Here is a 21,021-nt window from a genome sequence, read left to right as displayed (position 1 = left end):
TGGTATGTGATGGATTATATTGGTGGGATGTTAAATCCTATTGGAAAAAGGCCCAAAACACACTACAAAAAGGAATTTTGTAATGTTTTACTGGAAAAAGCTAATGGTTTATAATGGTATTTTAATGGAAATCTGTTTTGGTTCTATTGGCCTTCTGTTGTTTTGTTGTTGTTGTTTTTAGCAGGGTAGCCAAAGAACTGACTGCAGCTATTTAGCCAGCATAATACATATAAATTACATAACCTTATAAATTAAAAGTTTATAAAGAACTTTTTTTTAATGAAAATGAGTATTTGTTGAGTAGTGAATGCAGCCTTGAAATGACCTAATTGTTTACATCACTTTTGTACTTTTTTATTTTTACATATTGTATTTGCATCTGTTTTATTTTTATAATTGATGATGTCTCAATATTTGGAATAAAAAAAAATAGCAGTGATCCGCATCCAATGTCACAACGACGACATCTATTTGTAGAAAAAAATTATTGCATCTATAACCTTTCACCTTCAACCTGGCTGTTTACAAACGAAACGAGGAGATAAAATAGTCAATTTTATACAGATTAGTAGCGGATTTGTTTTATAAAAATTATAGAAAAAATAGAATAAAATACTTAGAAAAAAAGTAATTTTCACTGGTCGCAGCTCGGTGACCTTTCTCGCCATGTTGTGTGAAGCGCGCATGCGCACTGTGCAGGAGAGAAACAGGAGGTCGATTAAAGGATTTTTCAGATTTCCCTTCCAATTAATGGTCGAAAATGCCGTCAGATCACGATAAAGATGTGTATCCAGAGCCTCCCAGTCAGACCCCAGTGGTGGATAGACAATCGGTTCTGCCGAATCCAGCTTTAATACTGTCAAAGCTCTTCTACTACTCGGTGGATTTGCCAGTGACTACATTCAGAGGTGAAGCGACTCCACACTAGTGCATCTGACACTGTTTACATATGCTTATTCATCCAGTTTGATATATAGTAGCCCTTGAAGTGTGAAAGGCAAATTATGGACATGCATTTGTGCTTTAACCCTTGTATTAGGGGACGTAATTTCTGAATATTAACCCTTTACAGACTCTAAGAGTCAGCATCTCATCTAAGAATCATGTGTCCATGTTGTTTAATAACAAACACAAATGATGAGTATTGGAAATATACGTTAAACTATGGTGTTTTTCTTGGAGTTTTGTGACTTTTTTTCTCATTGGTTGTTTGTGTTTTTGTAATAGCAATGCATTTTAGTTTAGTTTCATTCACTGTCATTTCAGAATTGAGGAAATAGTTCACCCAAAAATGTGCTGAAAATTGACTCATGCTCAGACAATGTAAGATGTAGATGAGTTTGTTTCATCATGGGAACAGATTTGGAGAAATTAATTAGCTTTATATCAGTTGCTCACCAATGGATCCTCTGCAGTGAATGGGTGCCGTCAGAATGAGAGCCCAAACAGCTGATAAAAACATCATAATAATACACAAGTGATCCACATGACTCCATCAGTTAACATCTTGTGAAATGAATAGCTGCGTGTTTGTAAGAACTAAATCGATTGAGGTGTTTTTAACTCTAAACAAACATTTCTAGCAAGTTTCTTCTAGTGAATCCCCTGTTGTCCTCTCACATCAAAATCCACCAACATATTTGTTTAGAACTGTTTTCTATTCTTATAAATGGTGCTTGTTCTGTGCATATTTCTCTCCTGATTCAGATAAGACTGACAAGACAAGCAATATTATGTATAGAGTACTTGTATTTTAGCCGGTTTCAAGTTAAAAACATCTTAATGATGAATTTTTTTCGCTTCATAAGACATTAATTGATGGTTTGGAGATGATTCATGTGGATTTATTGTTTTTAAATCAGCCATTTGGACTCTCGTTGTGATGGCACCCATTCACTGCAGATCAGATCACCCGGTGAGCAAGTGATATAATGATAATACATTTCTCCAAATCTGTTCCCATGAAGAAACAAACTCATCTACATCTTGGATGGCCTGAGAGTTTCCAGCAAATTTTCATTTTTGAGCGTACTATTCTTTAATGACTAAAACAAATGACAACTAAACTCTACTTGGCTTGTAATTTATGATCTTTATTTAATTGCCCTGCTTTTTGATCTACCAGACATTGTCGAAGGCATCCAGAGCGGTAAGAAGTCTTCATACTATCATCAGAATTTCCGCCGTGTTCCTGAGCTGACTCAGTGCCAGGAAGGAGATTATGTGTGCTATTATGAGGCTGAGATGCAGTGGAGACGAGACTAGTATGTTGCGTCACAAAGCCTTGTATCGCATTACATAATGAAGTTTTGTGCACACAATCACTATTTTTTTTTTTTTTCTGCAGTAAGGTGGATCAGGAGATTGTGAAGGTGATCCAGGAGCGTCTTCGGGCCTGCCAGCAGCGTGAGGGTCCCAGTTATAGACAGAACTGTAATAAAGAATTGCAGCAGTTTGAGCAAGTTTCCAAGGCCTTTCAGTCACGCTGTGAGTATCATGTCTGGTAGAAATCTTTTTTGTGTAATTAGCAGTGCTGTTTTAAAGCTGTTCAATAAATAACACAATGGGACATGTCAGCTGTATTAGATGTCTAAAAACGTTGACTAGGAACTCAAAAGCGTTTATATAAAAGTCCAGGAGTTATTTTCTGGCTGTTAACATCTTTAATTCTTCTAGACGGGGATCTTGGTGCGTACGCCAGCGCACGGAAGTGTCTGATGAAACAGAAGGAGAGAATGATGGCAGAGCTACCGCAGGCATAAACCTATAAACCCCTCTTTTGGCTTTTCTGTGTCAATCTCTCTCATCTGTGTCAATGTGTAAAATAAAGTTTATTGGAAAGTGACTTCTCAGTAGCTGTTGTTATTCAATAAAATCCAGTCAGTTTCAGTGGTTACTACTTTACCTTATATATGACTTTCCTGTTATAACTGCTTTACTTTTATGCTTTAGTTTAATATCAATGTTGTAAAAAAAAAACAGCTTATTGCCATTTGCTGCTCGAAGTCTATAAATCACAATACACTTTCTATAAATATTTGTTCCAGCCAAGTAAAATTAGGTTTCTAATGGACTGACAATAGTGGCAGCTACTGGACCGCAGGTACACTGATGTACACATTAACGCTGCACAAAGAGGGTCGACCTCAGCATACAGCATGCCAAATATTTAATGACCATTGCTTTGTTCTTTTGAATTCTCATATCAAACAAATCTGAAATAATGTAGCACTTCCACAAAAAAAAATTAAATATGAATATAAAAATTAGTGCTGTCAATCGATTAAAAAAATTAACTAATTAATCACAATTTTTTCCTGAAATTAATCGCGATTAATCCCACCTAACATTAAACTTTTTAAATCTACTTTTATATTGCAATAATTTCACATTTAATCTTCAAATTAATGTAGAAACAACATAAAGACGGTATATTTTTAATATTTGATTAATGGCATCTTTTTAATGAATGAAGGCCAGTATCACTGACACCAATATTGATGTCTCTATAAAATAATTATTTTTTCCCTAATATTTAACCATTGACTATTGCCATTCAACATTACAGTATAATTGAGAGCCATCAATTTTAATATGTATTAGACTTTAATAAAAATAACTTCTAATTTAAGTGAACTTTAAACAATTTTCTCATAAACACAGTATAACCAATGTCATATTTAGCTACCTATGCCCTTCAGCAAGTAGGAAATATACAGAAATTGAATAAAGTTATCAAACACTAAATTCTAAATTAAATACAGATGAGTCCTTAAAGCTATAAAGTTATTGATTTCCTTTTTTTTATTTTTTTTGTTCTTTGATGAACAGACATCACAGCAGCTGGGTTAATAGGTTATTTTGGCAGCTTTTTCTTTAAGAGCTGCCGAGGCGGATCTGACACGCATCGTGTTTTCTCTCAACTCACTTAAAAAGTCTTAAAGTCTCTATTAATGATCAGACGAGTGTGTTAGATGAGTGAGAAAGTGCAGGACAGTTTTGAAAACCATTTCAGAGACATGTTCTTAAATGTGACTCATATTTCACGCAAGCAGTTTTAAGGCAGTTTTAATCACCTTCATGACTTAACTGACCACGACATTGCATGCACATCGTTTCTTTCACGCTTTGATATGAAATGATAAAGGCTACAGCGTGCGGCAGCGCCTTTGTTCAGTACAGTAGTTTCCGCGCTCCTTTGACTCACGCCTGACGCTGAAGTGAAGTTGAAGCACGCGTCTGAAACATTTCCTATTTGAAATGCTCGTAAAGACGTTCTGTGACTAAATTAGCAAGAAAAAAGAGACAGAGGCAGCAGTTGTGAGTGGGGTGGCCAACACTAGCCCCGCCCCTGTGTTAACGCCGTTAAATATTTTTAACGCGTTAAACTGAAAAAATTAATCACCTGCGTTAACGCGCTAATTTTGACAGCACTAATAAAAATATGAAGCAGCACAACCGTTTTAAACATTGATAAAATGTTTTTGGAGCATCAAATCAGCATATTAGTGATTTCTGGTGGGTCACGTGATGCTAAAGACTGGAGTAATGATGCTGAAAATTCAGCTTTACATTACAGGAATAAATTATATTTGAAGATATTAAAACCAAAGAGAGTCATTTAAAATGGCAATGTTTTACAATATTAGTTGTTTTTATACAAATAAATGCAGCCTTGGTGAGTGTAAGGTATTTAAACAAACTAGTACGGCATTCCAGGCGAATTAAAATTACACTAAACCCGCTATAACACAAAACATGTTATACCCTAGCACCTATATTGTGCATTTAATGAAATTTAGGTTTTAATGGGTCTTTCAGCAATAAAAACCAAAAGGCAATCAAAGTTGTGCTTTGCAGCATTACTAGACAATGTGAGTGTTTGAAACCCCTTCAGCCATAGACACAATATAGCAAACCTCTTAGTCATTTTAAACCACTTTTGTTGGGACAGTTTTGGGTATGTTAATCAAAAACATAAGTCCACAAACCATTTGCTTTCACAATGTCAAACAACAGAGCACAGACTGAAAGTGTGTTTTCTTTCTGGACATTTATTTCAATCCATTGTACAAAATTTAGGAGGCTGCCTGAACATCTCCCTGAGTCCTCTGAACAGAGACCCTGGTGTGAGTCTTGGCCAGATGATCAGTGAATTCCTGAAACGGGACAGATACGTCAGTTTCAAGAACACCATGATGTATTTGTAAAAAGGAACATTTGAAATGAAGATACACATTACCTGGTAAGGAGATTTGGTAAACACCGTTTCCTTCCAGAGATCAGGGGTCAGGTAGCTGTATGTCTTTGAGATCGCATCGAAGGTGGCCTTGGCTGCATTGAGAAAATAGACATTACCATCATCACTGAAACACTCAAGCATGGACCGTTTTATCCTGGAACATTGCTATTCAAATGAAAGCCCCTTACCAAAGTTGCCCAGAGTGGCAGTGCAGCCCCTGGCTGAGGTGTAGCAGTCGTCGATACCGGCCATCATCAGCAGTTTCTTGGGCACGGGAGCGGACACAATGCCGGTACCACGGGGAGCAGGAATGAGACGCACCAGGACCGAACCACAGCGACCGGTCACCTGAGTGGATACATGTTCAGCCATTAAAAACACGTCCAAGCAGAGTCAAACCGTGCGCTAAACCACCTGCGAACACTCACTTTGCACGGCACGGTGTGTGGTTTTCCGATCTTGTTACCCCAGTATCCTCTTCTGACGGGAATGATGGACAGTTTGGCCAGGATGATGGCACCACGGATAGCGGTCGCTACCTCTTTAGAGCACTTCACTCCCAGGCCAACATGGCCATTGTAGTCACCAATTGCAACAAAGGCCTAGAAAATTAAGAAACATGAACAATTATTATCTTTTTAAAAAGTTACAGGGGATTTGACTAGTACTTAAACCTCAGGAAGTAGTAAGTCACCTTAAACCTGGTGCGCTGACCAGCCCTGGTCTGTTTCTGTACAGGCATGATCTTCAAGACTTCATCTTTCAGGGCTGAACCCAGGAAGAAATCAATGATCTCAGACTCCTACAGGAAAGAAAGGCAATACGTTTCACAACTTTGTGGGTTCTTAGTAACTTTAAAGTCACAATGAACCAGAGGCAATTCTTTCCTTTTGTATTGTGCCACAAATACAAGTTTAAAATACACTTGAAAAACAAAACTTGGGTTCTGTGCATCAGCACATTGAATTCTAGACTGGAATAGCCCATTAGTATGTTTGTTTTGTTTTTAAGTGAAGCATATTGAGTTTTTTAAGACCTATAAAATACATTCAGCAAATAGATATGGCATATATTACTAGCCAACTTTACCTTGATGGGCAGAGAATACAGGTAGATCTCCTCCAGGGTCTTGATCTTCATGTCCTTCACCAGACGACCAAGTTTGGTCACAGGCACCCACTATATGAAACAGAAATAGTCCATTAGCAAGTGTAAACTGAAGCTACAACTATAACGTAGACTAACCATGTTCCGTACAAAACCATGTTCCGTACAGATGCCGTTTTAGCGCCGATCGCTGAATAAATACTTCCAGGTCGTACATAAACTATATATCTGTGTAATCCTCATTTTTCCATCTTTCACCTCCAATCAAGACAGAGACCCACCCGCTGTTTGTTTCAGTGAGATTTGAGTAAGTTTGCTAGGTGCGCCCACTGCGCTTGAAAATGGACGGCGGGCAAGTTACACTTCAAGACTGCAGCTTAGGAGGGAGACAACTAGAGCAGCGAAAATGTACATTTCTATTTAATTTATGTTTCTCACAGTACTACAGTCTGTACGAAATGAATATGTTATCACAAATGGTTAAATATGTTCCCTTTTATTGAATAAATGTTTTGAAATTTAAATTTTTAAACATCGATTGCGGATGACCACTCACCTGAGACAGGTCTCACCTGTTTGCCCTTCATTCTGCGTGCAGTGATGATATTTATATTCATAAAGGGTCAATTAAGTTAACATTACATGATTTGAATTTTAACATTTTAAGTTAACAAATTAAACATGAAATATAACTCAATTGATTGTGTTATTTCAAAGCCAACTTTTTCATAAAAAAAAAAAAAGTGACGTTATGTTGTCTGTGCACATAAAAACACACGTTACACACAATGTAGACCTAAATAGTGCACACAATTTTTAGTAGTAGTATTTTTAATCAGTTTAGGGTCAAATGTAAATAGTAGTAAACACGCGCATCTTGATCATTATGTTTAGAAGTTCTCACATTGGTTAATATTTTTTATTTTAAAATCAGTGCAAATTGTTTGCCCTTCTCTCTTCAGAGATATGGAAATGTTATTCACTTATGTTTCACATGGTTGATGCTTAACTCACATGCCATAATTAATATCATTATAAGCCTGTAGGGAACACCGTTACCATTTTCCGTACACTGGCGGAGGTGGTACTTTTCCCCAATTTTCTCAAAAACTATTGGTCCTAAAGACATCAATCAAAGTATAATGGATATTCCCCCAGAGAAAGATCCCACAAACTTGCTTGTCGGTCTCTCGACAACGTCGGAATGGTCGCTGTTGTGCGGCGAATAGCGAAGAGTGTATGGAACATGGTTAGTCTACGTTACATCTTATAAATTGTGACTGACAGCTACTTACATAGTACATAGAGAGCATGCAGTAAAGCCAAAATAAAAGGCCAACATAACAGTACACAATGGATGAGAGAATGCATCTCTTAATGCAGTCTTTGACTGGTGCTTTACCTCCTTATCCTCAGATTTCCCTCCGCGGGCCCCGCGGCCTCTTCCACGGCCCCTGCCGCGACCACGACCGCGACCCCGGCCACCAGTGCCGAAACCCCCGCGAAAACCTCCTCTACCACCGGCGTCGTCCGCCATTTGCTGCAAAATATGAGAAAACACGAACAAGTGACTTGAATGTCAGACACATGATAAAGACAAATGCACATGTATCTTACAACAATCGACTAACATGCTACTATACAAGCCAACACTGACATTATAGCCAAAACATATGAAATTGTGCCATTAATTCGAATGATATAATACAGTTAAGTATATTAAGAATAAACTACTGACTACACCGGTGCCCCGCCATTTTTGAAACCATCTACTTAAAGTGCTCTAAAATAACCTATCCGCTCAATTCATAGGATTCATTTTGCGCTCATATTGTTACTAAGACGCACACGGATGCGTTCTACATAAATGTAGCGTTTTTATTTCACGATTGCGGAGATATTAACAGATATTGTTCCGCAGTGACAGAGACGCGTGCTCACTTACGTGATGTGTGTGCAGGAAGAAGAAGGCCGCCCCGAGAGTTCGCGGAGTATTTATTCAAGCGCAAGTATCGCGATATTTGACCACAGCCGTGATAATGATGACCTCTAGCGGCAGTCGAGAGACCTGCCTGTTCTAGCAAAGCTCTACTTTGCACAATATTAGAAACAGACCTATGAAGCACTGTCACTTTAATTTGGTTATTTAATTTTTTTTTTTAACCCATGCACTTGTTTTTATAGTTTTTTCCCCTCTCCCTTTTTTTTTATTACTGTTGTGAGATGTTTGTATTAATATGTACATAACTGCATAACTGCAAAGCTATCCGATGATACAAATAACACAAATGAGTAATGACATAAATCGTTACGTTAAATAATTTATTAAAGAAATACAATTGAAAGAGAGAAAAGAAAACAGAAGACATATATATTATGGCTTAACAATAAAAACCTAATTTGTGCAAATCTGATCGTATTTTGATCTTCATACGTAATTCTGTCCCACCTCTGAGACAACAGAAAAAATACTGACTCTAATGTAAGAATGAAATGTGCTGTTATGGTGCTGATCCTGCAAATATCAGTGACATTATGCCCAGTTCATGCACAACATCTTGAATACAATGAATAGATTAACTCAGCGTTTAACAAATACAGTTAAACATAGCAAGAGTGCTCACATGATTGTAAAACGCTTGTGAGAGGAAGGTCATCAACAGACAACATGTTTCAATTTTGGGTCACCCAACCACCATGTTACCACATCAAGTTTTTTTTTAACAGTAAAAATAGCACACATGCTAGAAATGTGAACATGACAAATTTTTGTATTGTAAAAAATACAATATTGCCAAAGCTTGAAATATAATAAAATATCAAAATAACAGAATAAAAACATTATAACAATATAAACTTAAATAAACATTTTAACAAATAAGAACTTGTGTGAACATTTCATACCATAGTGTTTAACATATAAACACACACAGGCTGAGGGTCACTGTGGTAGACAGTAGGGAAACACACTGAGGTCAGACATAATACATACATTACACACACACACACACACACACACACACACACACGTTCACCTGCTGTCTCTCAGACTGTAGCACACACACACACACACACACACACACGTTCACCTGCTGTCTCTCAGACTGTAGCACACACACACACACACACACACACACACACACGTTCACCTGCTGTCTCTCAGACTGTAGCACACACACACACACACACACACACACACACACACACACACACACGTTCACCTGCTGTCTCTCAGACTGTAGCACACACACACACACACACACACACACACACACACACACGTTCACCTGCTGTCTCTCAGACTGTAGCACACACACACACACACACACACACGTTCACCTGCTGTCTCTCAGACTGTAGCACACACACACACACACACACACACACACACACACACGTTCACCTGCTGTCTCTCAGACTGTAGCACACACACACACACACACACACACACGTTCACCTGCTGTCTCTCAGACTGTAGCACACACACACACACACACACACACACATGTTCACCTGCTGTCTCTCAGACTGTAGCACACACACACACACACACACACACACACGTTCACCTGCTGTCTCTCAGGCTGTGGCACGTCCACACGTATCTCGCAGCCAGTGCTGCTGTCTGTCCCTCTCCTAGTATTATCTTTATTTGTTCCTCTTCAGTCATGGCTGTAAAGTTCTTTATGATGTTTGTGAATTTGTTGATATATATGTCTCTGTTTGATTTAAATTGGTAACAGTGAAGTAGGAAGTGTGTCTCTGTCTCAATCTCTCCTGTCTCACAGTGAGCACACACTCTTTGCTCTCTGGGTAACCAGCTCTTTCTGTGTCTGCCGGTCTCGATGGCTAGTCTGTGCTCACTGACCCTGAGATATTCTTCTAATTCATATTTTAATTTTATAGTTCGATAGAGTTGTAATTTACTTTGTGTTTTGGTTTCTTGATCCCAATGTTCCAGATATATATTTTTAGATTGTTTGATAATTAGATTTATTTTGATGTTTGGGTGAGAAGCAGTGCTGGTCTGAGACTGGTTAGTGTTAGTAGAGTTAGTCAGGTTAGTAAGTCTCAGAACCAGCTGACTGAGTGGACTCTTTTCAGGGTTCAGTTCTTGGGTTTGTAGTGCTTTAAAATGTAGCGATTCTGTGGGACTTGATTTTAGATGCATCCAGAATTTGAGGGATCTTTTTTGTATATTTACAATCAATGGGAAGCGGCCTAATTCTGCCCTACATGCATTATTGGGTGTTCTTCTTTGTAATTTTAGAATCATTTTGCAGAATTCTGTGTGTAGGGCTTCTGTTGGATGCCTGTCCCATCTAGTGTAGCTCTGATCACTGAGTGGACCCCAAACCTCACTTCCATACAGCGCTATGGGCTGAATTACACTATCAAAGATTTTACACCAAATTGGAAGCGGTATTTCAGTATTTTGGAATTGTTTCTTGATTGCATATAGAGCTCTTCGAGCTTTATCTTTGAGAGCATTCACTGCCGTACTGAAACTCCCCGATGCAGTGATGATCAGGCCGAGGTAAGTGTACTGCATCGTGTGCTCTAGGGCGGTGCTGCCTAGACTGAACTGGTATCTGTGTTCCTGACATCTGGGCTTTTTCTGAAAGACCATAATGCTGGTCTTTTTGAGGTTTACTGCCAGGGCCCAGTTCTGGCAGTAGTTCTCCAGCAGGTCTAGGTGTTGCTGTAGTCCCTGTGGGGTGGATGACAGCAGCACTAGATTATTTTTTTTAATATATATATTAATGCACTGTTTGTGTATATTGTCCTTATCTGTTGAGGAGCTGGTTGCACAGTGTCTGCAGCATCTCTCTGATCTGGCTCAGTTCACTGGCAGGTGTGGAGGTGCTGGGTGGAGCAGGGGGCCGGGCTGCAGCTTCAGCATAGCTCTGTGCTCTCGGCTGTGGGGGCTTCTCTTGGTGTGGGGTGGCTTTTGGCTTCTTCTTTCTTACGGGGGTTTGATGGGCAGCAGGTAGATGTGAAGTTGGTGACTGCAGGTTTACAGATGTGTAGGGAGCCATTGGTGGGTGTGGTGCACGACGTGCGGTGTTTGTCCAGGCGATGTCTGTCCTCACCGGGGCCGGAGGGGGATGTCTGGGCATGTAGTCTCGGTGATGCTGGACTGCGGCCCAGGGCTGCATCTTTTAGTGTCTTTGCAAAAATACGGACTCCGTCTTTGTGTAGGTGAAGTCCAGCGTACAGATGTTGGAGGCCGATGTGGTGGTGGTGGGCCAGGTGTACATTAGGGAGTGCAGAACAGCCACGGGAGATTTCAGCATTGATGCTGTAGATGATGTGTGGTGGTGTGTCGTGTCTTGGGAGAAGCATGAGATTATGATTCGGGATTCTGGGAACTTTTTGCTGGTGATTTCTGCCATTTTCCTCACCTCATCAGAAGTATTGTTGCACAGCGAGTGAAGATCATTAGTCCCAGTGTGAATGATAATACATGAGGGGTGTCCTGTGAAGTCTCTGATGATCTGGTGAGCGTGGCCTGTTGTGCTACATCGCTTTGCGAGGAGTCCATGAGGAGGAGAACATCTGGATCAGGTTCTGGAGGCTGGGCAGGTGAGGCCTGTGTTGCTGCAGGTGTCTGTGTGTTTGTCGTAGGCATGCATTCTGTGTTTGTGTAGTTTGGTTTGTTTGGAGCTGTATTGAAGTGAAGTGTATTGTCTTTTGTGTTTTTCTGTAACTGTTCTTTCATTTCTTGCAGCTGTCTGGAAAAGTTCACTTCCTTTTTCTCTGTGTCCTCCTCTAGTTTGCATAACTGTAAGTGAAGAGTTTGGTTTTCTTCTTGAAGTTCTCCGAGAGCTCTTGTAAGTCCAGCAATGGAGGAGCTGGTGTTTTTCTTCAGCTGCTGGAGTTCATCTTTGAGCTCCTGGATGTAAATGTTTGTGTTGTGTGTGTCTGAGAGTTTGGCCTGAGTGTGTTCTCTGAATTCAGTGAAGTCCAGTTCTATTAGGGCTAAACTGTCTCTCAGCTGACGTTCGGATGGTGAAGGTGAAGGATTCACTGGGCCTTCTTCCTCAGAGTCTGTGCAGGTCACATGGGTCTCATCTCTCTCCTTCTCTACTCTGGCTTTTAGCAGGGGGAACATCTCCTCAAATGAGTTCAGGCTTGCTTCATTGCCTTGCAGTAAGAAGGTGCCTTTAATATAGTATGTTATAGTGAGAATGGGGTTGTCTGTGTCTAGCATTTCATCTTCACAAATAGTCAATCTTCCACCTCGGCCAATTCCTTCTTTAAAAACATGCTTGTATTCCTCACAGATGGTCAGTTTCCAAGCATTAATCATAGTGGTGTGGAAAATTAAGTTGTTCTTGATTCTTTTCCCATTGAGCTGAATATAGTCAGCGTACAGAACATCAGGATTGTCTCTGAGAGTTTTCTCTTTGTGTTTTTTTCGTGCCTGTACACTTCTGCACTTCTCTGGGTAACTAAACACACCTCCCTGCACTCTGCTTGCGCCAGGGTTGCCATGGTGATCAGACTGGGCACAGAGCCAGAACTGCAGCTAACTTTAGCTTTTAGCTTATAATGATGAGAGTTTTTACTTGAGTAAAATTAAATATTCAGTTTTTGGTTGTGTTTTATGCCAGATAGAGCTCACCTCTTTGTTTAGCCACTGTAGATAAACAATTGTGGAATGTTTTTCAGTTGTAGTTCCTTTAAAAAGTCCTTAAGTGTTTTGGAGGGAAATCTGCAGATAGCTGGTGCAGTGCTGATCCAGTAGCCAGATGCTAATCCAGAGGTTCCAGTCTTCTTTTTTGTATTAAAATGTATTTTATAGAAAAAAATCAGTCTTTACGCGAATCCAAGTTGTTCCTCTGTTGTTTTTACTTGTTTGTTGTCATTATCTCACTCTCTGTCTTACTTTTTTTGGCTTAATCTTTTGTAATTTTTCAGGAGCTCATCCTTAGAGTGGCTGACTCTCTCTCTCTCTCTCTCTCTCTCTCTCTCTCTCTATCTATCTATCTATCTATCTATCTATCTATCTATCTATCTATCTATCTATCTATCTATCTATCTATCTATCTGTCTGTCTGTCTGTCTGTCTGTCTGTCTGTCTATCCATCTATTTTTCGTAAAATTACGTAATGTTATTTTGATTAGTAATTTTTTCGATAGTAACAGTAATTTTTGTAAGGTAGACTGAGTGGGCGTGGCCAGAGTCCACGGCCGCATGAACTACACTTCCCAGCATTCATTGCGGTTTCGCAGTTGGCCACGTCACGTCCACCGGCCACGTCGCCCCTCATTCGCCATATTTCGTGGAGTAATGCTCTGGAGGAGAGCGGCATTGAGCCGGTTCACAGCTATCGCACTCATCCCGAGCTCTCTTTCACACCACTAAACCCAGCCAGAGAGAGAAAGACATCATGAACGTCTTTAGGCTGACTGGAGATCTGTCTCATCTAGCTGCCATCATCATCCTCCTGCTCAAGATATGGAAGACCAGGTCCTGCGCGGGTGAGCTAATCTCACACAAAACATACTTTCCTCATATGTGTCATTCTTAATATGCGTGTTTACGAAAGATAGAGGAAGCTTTAGACTGGGTTTAGCTGTCGGAAAAGTCTTATGAATTTATATTCGAGCATGAAGCATAAATGAAGTGCAGTTTGGGTAGCATTCAAGCTAGTGGGCTAGCTTGACTTAAAAGCGGTTGAAGGCTCGATTTTTGTTGAATTAGGTAATTAAATGGTTTAAATGGGCGTATTAGTATGTATTTAACATGTTGTGATCGTTAATGTTTTGCATAACTGTTGTGAAGGATATCAAACATCACAGGCTTATTCTCAGTGATTGAAATATCTGAAACTTGTGGCCTAGTTACTAACAGTAGTTTAATAATAGTAATCTCTCTCTCGCTCTATATATATATCCCTCCTTTTATTAGCCATAGGTTCTTAATGTGCATTGCATTCCTTGCTTTGACGTGGCAGTGCATGTAGTTATGTGTGGGCTTTGCAAGGATTGGTCATCTGGGTAGACTTGATACATTGACATCAGACTTTTGATTCACTGAGATCTAGAGAACCTAGATGCAGCTCTTTTGGACTGTTTATGAGCTCAGTATTCAGTAAAGACTGCTGCTGTCTTCTCTTATTTACTTGTAAGTTACAGTTATCTGAGTGCAAATATTTTTGCCCTCAGGTATCTCTGGGAAGAGCCAGATACTCTTTGCCTTGGTGTTCACCACTCGGTACCTGGATCTCCTGACATCCTTCATTTCTCTATACAACAGTTGCATGAAGGTAAAGGCATAGAATGAACACTTACATGCACACATCGATGGATTTATCAATCTTAAATATCAGTGATTGCAAAATCAATGTTTTGGCTACATCGGTGTAAACCGGTTTATATGTGCTCTGACCTTTTGTAGTTAATCAGTTTCTTTGTTTCTATTCTGTGAAAACAGATTATCTACGTCGGATGTGCCTATGCCACAGTCTACCTGATTTACGCAAAGTTCAGGGCAAGTTATGATGGAAACCACGACACTTTCAGAATTGAGTTTCTTGTGGTTCCAGTGGGAGGTCTGGCCTTTCTGGTCAACCATGACTTCTCTCCATTGGAGGTGAGTATTAGAGTCTTCACTGCACATTTGGGCATTTGACCATCATAAATGTGCTATTCTTGCCGGTTTTGTTTTTAACCTTTATTAAACCTCTGCATATAACAACAGGCATTATCTTTGTTAAAAGAGAAAAAAGACAAAAAAGTCGAGAAATACACACACGCACAAATAATATGTATAAAAAATTAATAAAAGCAATTACTTGCAAATAATAAATACTGAAATATATAAAAGCAAATTGCAACAGTTTAAATTAAAAAACTGAAAATTCACTCATTATTTACTAACCCTCAAGTTGTTTCAAACCTGTATGAATTTTTATTTTCTTGGCAGATTCTGTGGACCTTTTCCATCTACCTTGAGTCTGTGGCCATCCTGCCTCAGCTATTTATGATTAGCAAGACTGGCGAGGCCGAGACCATCACTACCCACTATCTGTTCTGCCTGGGGGTCTACCGCGCCCTCTACCTCTTCAACTGGATCTGGAGGTTCTACTTTGAGGGCTTTTTTGACATGATTGCCATCGTGGCTGGGGTCGTCCAGACTATTCTTTATTGTGACTTCTTCTACCTTTACATCACAAAAGGTGAGTTAAAACCTTTTTAAGGACCATGGGTGTGACATCTACTTTAGGTGGTCATGAACTTAAAGTCAGCATGAGATTAAAATGGACCCATTTTACTTTATTAAAACACATTGCTGATTGAATTGAAAATTAAATTTAATTTTATGACTTGTCTTTAATTCAGAAATTAAAACATCGAAGATACAGTTTACATTGTTGTGAGATTAATGTTTCTTCATCAGATCAGATTTGGAGAAATGTATCATTACTTCACTTGCTCACCAATGGATCCTCTGCAGTGAATGGGTGCCGTCAGAATGAGAGTCCAAACAGCAATGCAATGCATGCAAAAATTATCCAAAACTGTTCTAAACATGCGTTCATAGATTTTGAGAGGACAATAGGGTATAGACATTTACGATGGAGGAAGAGTTATGGATTGCAGTTTCCATATTTTGACCAGACTCAACAGTTTAAAGTTAAAAACACATTAATAATGATTTGTTTCTTACAAACACGCAGCTTTTCACTTTATTATTGGACTGGAGTCATGTGGATTATTGTGATGTTTTTATCAGCTGTTTGGACTCTTATTCTGACGGCACCCATTCTTTGCAGGGGATCCATTGGTGAGCAAGTGAAGTAATGATATTTCTCCAAATCTGTAGCAGAAATCTTTGATAGCCTTTTCAGCTTATTTTCATTTTTGGGTGAACTGTTACTTTAGGAAAGGTACCTATTTTAATCCGTCAACATTAATGCATGTATTAATTGAAGTTTAAGCACTTGTTTGGCCTCCATTTTTAGGATTTGGCATGTTTTAGGATAAAAAAAAAAATCCTGCTTCAGTTTCTGACATCTTTTGTCTGGTCCACAGTGCTGAAAGGAAAGAAGCTGAGTCTACCAGCCTAAGTGCCAAAGAACAGAGAGCTGTGTCTCCATCAGACTTATAGAGGGGCACAAGCCAATGATGCCACCGCAAGATGCCCAAGACGAAGAACGCATAACGCCAGTTAAATCACTGATTTATTTCTCTTTGCCTGGACACCAACCATCCCCTTACAGAAACGAGGACGTTTTTTGCAAACTTTTCTTCTGTCTTTAGCATCTTGCAATACTTTTTTATTGCTATTGAAAAGAAAAAGAAAAAAACTTTTCTATATGCAAGGTGTATTGAAATATTGAACAGTGCATTGTACACATTAACAGTTAAATGCGTCATTGCAAATTTGCCCATGATTGGAAATAGTTCCCAGTGTCGAATAAGTTTGCGGTTCTTTCCTGATTTAAGAGGGGGAGAAAAAAATGAAATGTGTGTTCTTGAATTCAAATTATTATATCCCATTCTTTATTTCCCCATATTGTACATGTGGTAAAATCATCCTTTGTTTCAATGAACAGTTTTGCCACCAATGAAAATTGTTTAAAAAAAAGAAAGTCCTTTTCATTTTTTTCCCACATAAATGCCTTATTTGTATTTCAATTTATGTACATAACCATTGTTGATGCCCCCATTTTTGTGACTTTTTTTTTATATGTCAACATTTATCAATGATACGCGATATTACAGCAAGGTTGTTTAAATACTCAGTTATTACCTGCAAACATCAGCTTGTTGAAATGCAGTAATATATGGTAAGATCATTATATCTAGTGGCGTGGATTCTGTCAAAGCACATTTTGGAGTGAGTTTTGTAGTGAGATTTTTTTTTTTTTTTTTTTTTTATGAACTACAACTTGTTTTCTTTAAGTTCAACATCCCCAATGTTTTCCCCTCTCGAGCCATTCCTGTTGGGTTTACAGTTATTTTTCTAGTTTTTACATGTCTCCAATAAATATTTTAAGGGACACAATTTGTGTGTTATTCCTTTGTGTTTTTTGTGCAATTTCCATAATTGATTCCATGTAAATTTTCAATATTTATGGTAAAAAAAAACTACATGCATTATGAATAAGTGTTGAAAATGCTGTTTACATGGAGCAGCATAAGTATTGTTACTTACCATCTATGTTCAAGTTAAATGAAAGACTCAATAAAATACAACATTTTCCCTTATACAGTGCCCTCCAAAAGTATTGGAACAGTAAGGCCAAAAAAATGAAAAATGGGTGGGTTCAAACAAAGGTGTTATCTTCTAAGTTGTGTATCAGATCCAGATTAAAATAACTGTAAATAAAAGCAGAAATGTGAATCTCTCATCTCATATTCATCTTTTGATGTCAAACCCAAATGTTTACAGTCTACAGCAAAAATAAAGGAATTGGCCTCACTGTCCCAATACTTTTGGAGGGTACTGTATATAAATTATTTTTTTACAGGACTCTTTCGATTTGTGTAACTGTACAGCCAATGAAAATATATTAATGAATAATTCAGTTCCAACTACAAAGCACTGACCACATGAGCGCTTTACCATGTACAACGCCCACATCTCTTTTGTAGTGACCAGGCATTCAAACATTTAGCAACGATTCTTCAGTACAGGAACAAATATATATCAAGGAATTATTTTGGATGAATAATCTATTCAGCATGATTAGAGGTATTCACCTAGCCTATGTTTCACTACATCTCCTGCTTCTCCCATTTTCTCTCTCTCAAAAAAAAGTGTTTTGCCTTGCCTTCATTTAAAATGAGGCTACACCATCAGATGCAAAAATAATGTCTAAAATATTTATTATAATACTGACAAATCTAGGATTCATTTTAATGAATGAAACAACTGACTGACCATTTTACAGTGTTTAAATCACCAGATTTTTCATATCACATAAAAATGAGCGGGAAAACTAGACAAAAACGTTTACAATATTTTACACATGTGCTTTAGGTGTCATAATTTGGATAAAATAAAGAGAAAATCGAATGAAATAATGCATTTTGAGCAGTGTGCGAAATATACAATTGATAATATATAACTGAAAAATATAAATGATTTTTAAAAATCAATGCTTTAATATTTATGCTTTTTTTTTTGTTTTCATTCCGATGAGCCTACAGTTCCACCGACATTCCCCCGGTTTCACAGACAAGGTTTAAAACTATCCCAGACTAAAATGTAATTCTGAGCTGTTTCAACCGAAATAAACTTGCACTGATTGATTTTAAAACATATCAGTGCCTTATATAGTTTTGTCTTAAGATGAACACCAGTAATGTTTTTTTCTAAGGCATGTTAATAAAAATGACTTAAATGTCCTAATTGAACTATGTCCTAATCCTGGTTTAGTCTAAACCCCGTCTGTGAAACAGGGCCATAGCCCACTATTGTTACCACTTGAGGCAACCATACACACTTTTTGATCGCGACTATTTACTATTTTTAAATTACTTTTTATTTCCTTTGTGGGCTGAATTCTAACCAACATAATTCACATTCTGCAGTTTTGCCAAAAACACTTTAGTTATCAAATTCATTATTATCAATTATTAAATGTTTCATTCCAGAGTGGGAATTGTGCTATTTAAAAAAAAAATAATAATAAAATAATAATTTTTATATATATAGGCTATGTGAATATATAAAAAATAAAATTAAAAATCAGATAATGTCAGGTAATGTTGTGGTACAGGTTTTGCCCCATCATGTCTCAAGAATGATCATCCCAGTACGCGGCGCGTGTTACGGTACCGAGCGTGACCGCTCAGCTGCTGTTGTTGTGTGGCGACCGCGGGGAAAAAAACACTCCACGTAATACATCGGCCGGTTCCAGGGAGGGACTCTGGACTTCCGTGGGGTCACTGTGGTCGTGTTTCAGACAAGATAACGGGAACACACCAGCTCTCGTTCTTCAGAAATAAACCGAGACTCGTTGGTGTGGAACAGGTTTAGGTTTAGATCTAGGACAGTCTCTCTGGAGAGGAAGGAAAATGGAGCTGGATGACGGAGTTGTGTACCAGGACGATGCGGGGACATCGGCGATCATGTCGGAGAGCGTCTCGGGCCTGGCCAGCTCCATCTACCGCGAGTTCGAGAGACTCATACGCAAATACGACGAGGACGTGGTGAAGGAGCTGATGCCGCTGGTGGTGGCGGTGCTGGAGAACCTCGACTCGGTGCTCGCCGAGAACCAGGAGCACGAAGTGGAGCTGGAGCTCATCAAGGAGGACAACGAGCAGCTGATCACTCAGTACGAGCGCGAGAAAGCGCTCAGGAAACACGCCGAGGAGGTGAGTGCACGAGGAGGCTTAGCGCCTAACATCATCATCCTCACCGGGAGCCTGGCATCTTTGTTTTCTTGCAGCAGCCGCCGCCACAGATCATCATCCTCATGCACGTGCACGAATGGTTTTGTCCTGCCTTGTTTAGCCAGTGCTGCCCTTTGAGGGCGAATCAGTCTTGGGCCTTAAGTGAATAAAGAAATCAAATGTGCATTTCGACTTGCTTCAGTTCATTATTATGCCCTCTGATGGTCTGTCTGGTCCGCGCTGATGGTTAGAACTTAATGTACAAACATTTCGTTCAATAGAACTGGCGCAGTCATGTTGTTTACATGCTTGTAAGTAAAGACCAGAGATCCAAAACAAGCAAGTAAACGACATGTCGAGCGAGGTTTTTGTTTGGCAAAGCAAGCTACAGAGAGGGATGCTTGCCTCTGTGTCATATGGGAGGAGAGACGGGGCAAGTTGTCACAGTGGCAGAACTTTGGCGTTCTGGCGAGGTTATGAACAAACGTTCTTCAAGTAACGCTAATAGAATGTTGATTCAAAGTTATCTGGTCTAATAATGTTCTGAAAACACTGGCAAAAAAGTGTTTTATACGTTGTCCATAGAATGTTTTTGTTCTGAAACATTTTAGTTGGATGTTCATCTGTTTTTTTTTTTTTTTTTAAAGGGGTCCTATTATGCTCTTTTACAAAAGTGTTGATTTTGTTTTGGGGGTGTACTAGAACATGCTCTCATGCTCGGTGGTTCGAAAATCACATTATTTTTCACATAATTTAGATTATCACAATACCTTTCCCCCCAGCCTGACACAAATGATTAGTTCCGGGTTTAATGAAGGCCCGCCTTCCGAAAAATGAAATGTGTTGTGATTGGTTAGCTGGCGAACAGCTTAGATGGTGTTTCAGTACTGCCCCGCCCCTCGCCAAAGCAGCAAGTTCATCAATATTGCCATATCAATCGCTCCGCTCACAAACTCTGCTTTATCAGACATTACATGCAAGATGAAAATGAAAATGACATCCATCATTTTCTGTCGGTTTCCTTCAGAAATACAGTGATATAAAAACACCCGCACTGGGTTTCGATTTTGAAACGTGCAGAGCTCAACCAAGAGTTCTCCCCACCCACCAATCATTCAAATTTCGAGGCGGGATTTATTTTAATGATATTCTAATGAGCTGCTTTGTGATATCACAAACATAGTCCAAACGAGCCGTTCGCTGTAGTTCTTGTAAGGGGATTTAAAAAAAAACGAAATATATATGGAGATTTGTAACTTTATAGATCTGTTTATGCCCAAACATACACACTACACACTGACAAAAAGTGAAAAAGC

The 21,021-nt window shown here is 39.0% G+C and overlaps 4 protein-coding genes across 4 annotated transcripts in view; 3 read left to right on the top strand and 1 right to left on the bottom strand.

Annotated features, from left to right (window-relative positions):
• The first annotated feature begins 653 nt into the window (after positions 1 to 653).
• LOC306869113 (NADH dehydrogenase [ubiquinone] 1 beta subcomplex subunit 10-like) lies at positions 654 to 3,238 on the top strand. Its single transcript, XM_079415727.1, has 4 exons — positions 654 to 908; positions 2,126 to 2,264; positions 2,348 to 2,487; positions 2,677 to 3,238. The coding sequence occupies exons 1-4, from the start codon at positions 761 to 763 to the stop codon at positions 2,760 to 2,762; spliced, it is 513 nt and encodes a 170-aa protein (XP_079271853.1). The 5' UTR covers positions 654 to 760; the 3' UTR covers positions 2,763 to 3,238.
• A 1,796-nt stretch (positions 3,239 to 5,034) lies between these two features.
• Positions 5,035 to 8,356, bottom strand: LOC306869110 (small ribosomal subunit protein uS5-like). The gene is made up of 8 exons (XM_079415723.1): positions 8,295 to 8,356; positions 7,752 to 7,889; positions 6,332 to 6,421; positions 5,937 to 6,044; positions 5,671 to 5,844; positions 5,431 to 5,590; positions 5,243 to 5,334; positions 5,035 to 5,159 (listed from the first exon to the last, which is right to left on the bottom strand). The coding sequence occupies exons 2-8, from the start codon at positions 7,884 to 7,886 to the stop codon at positions 5,079 to 5,081; spliced, it is 840 nt and encodes a 279-aa protein (XP_079271849.1). The 5' UTR covers positions 7,887 to 7,889; positions 8,295 to 8,356; the 3' UTR covers positions 5,035 to 5,078.
• Positions 8,357 to 13,590: 5,234 nt separating this feature from the next.
• On the top strand, positions 13,591 to 17,790 carry LOC306862190 (ER lumen protein-retaining receptor 2). The gene is made up of 5 exons (XM_079404919.1): positions 13,591 to 13,837; positions 14,525 to 14,625; positions 14,793 to 14,951; positions 15,285 to 15,537; positions 16,394 to 17,790. The coding sequence occupies exons 1-5, from the start codon at positions 13,747 to 13,749 to the stop codon at positions 16,426 to 16,428; spliced, it is 639 nt and encodes a 212-aa protein (XP_079261045.1). The 5' UTR covers positions 13,591 to 13,746; the 3' UTR covers positions 16,429 to 17,790.
• Positions 17,791 to 19,387: 1,597 nt separating this feature from the next.
• LOC306868074 (C-Jun-amino-terminal kinase-interacting protein 4-like) overlaps positions 19,388 to 21,021 on the top strand; it is a gene marked incomplete at both ends in the record, with an annotated part of 70,680 nt that continues 69,046 nt past the window's right edge. Inside the window, one exon of the mRNA XM_079414067.1 lies at positions 19,388 to 19,687. Within this exon, the coding sequence (XP_079270193.1) occupies positions 19,388 to 19,687 (300 nt within the window). The remainder of the gene's footprint in view (positions 19,688 to 21,021) is intronic.

This window comes from Barbus barbus (assembly GCF_936440315.1).
Source record: "Barbus barbus genome assembly, chromosome: 4".
NCBI classification, from domain to species: Eukaryota; Metazoa; Chordata; class Actinopteri; order Cypriniformes; family Cyprinidae; genus Barbus; species Barbus barbus.
This window is presented reverse-complemented; position numbering and strand designations above follow the sequence as displayed.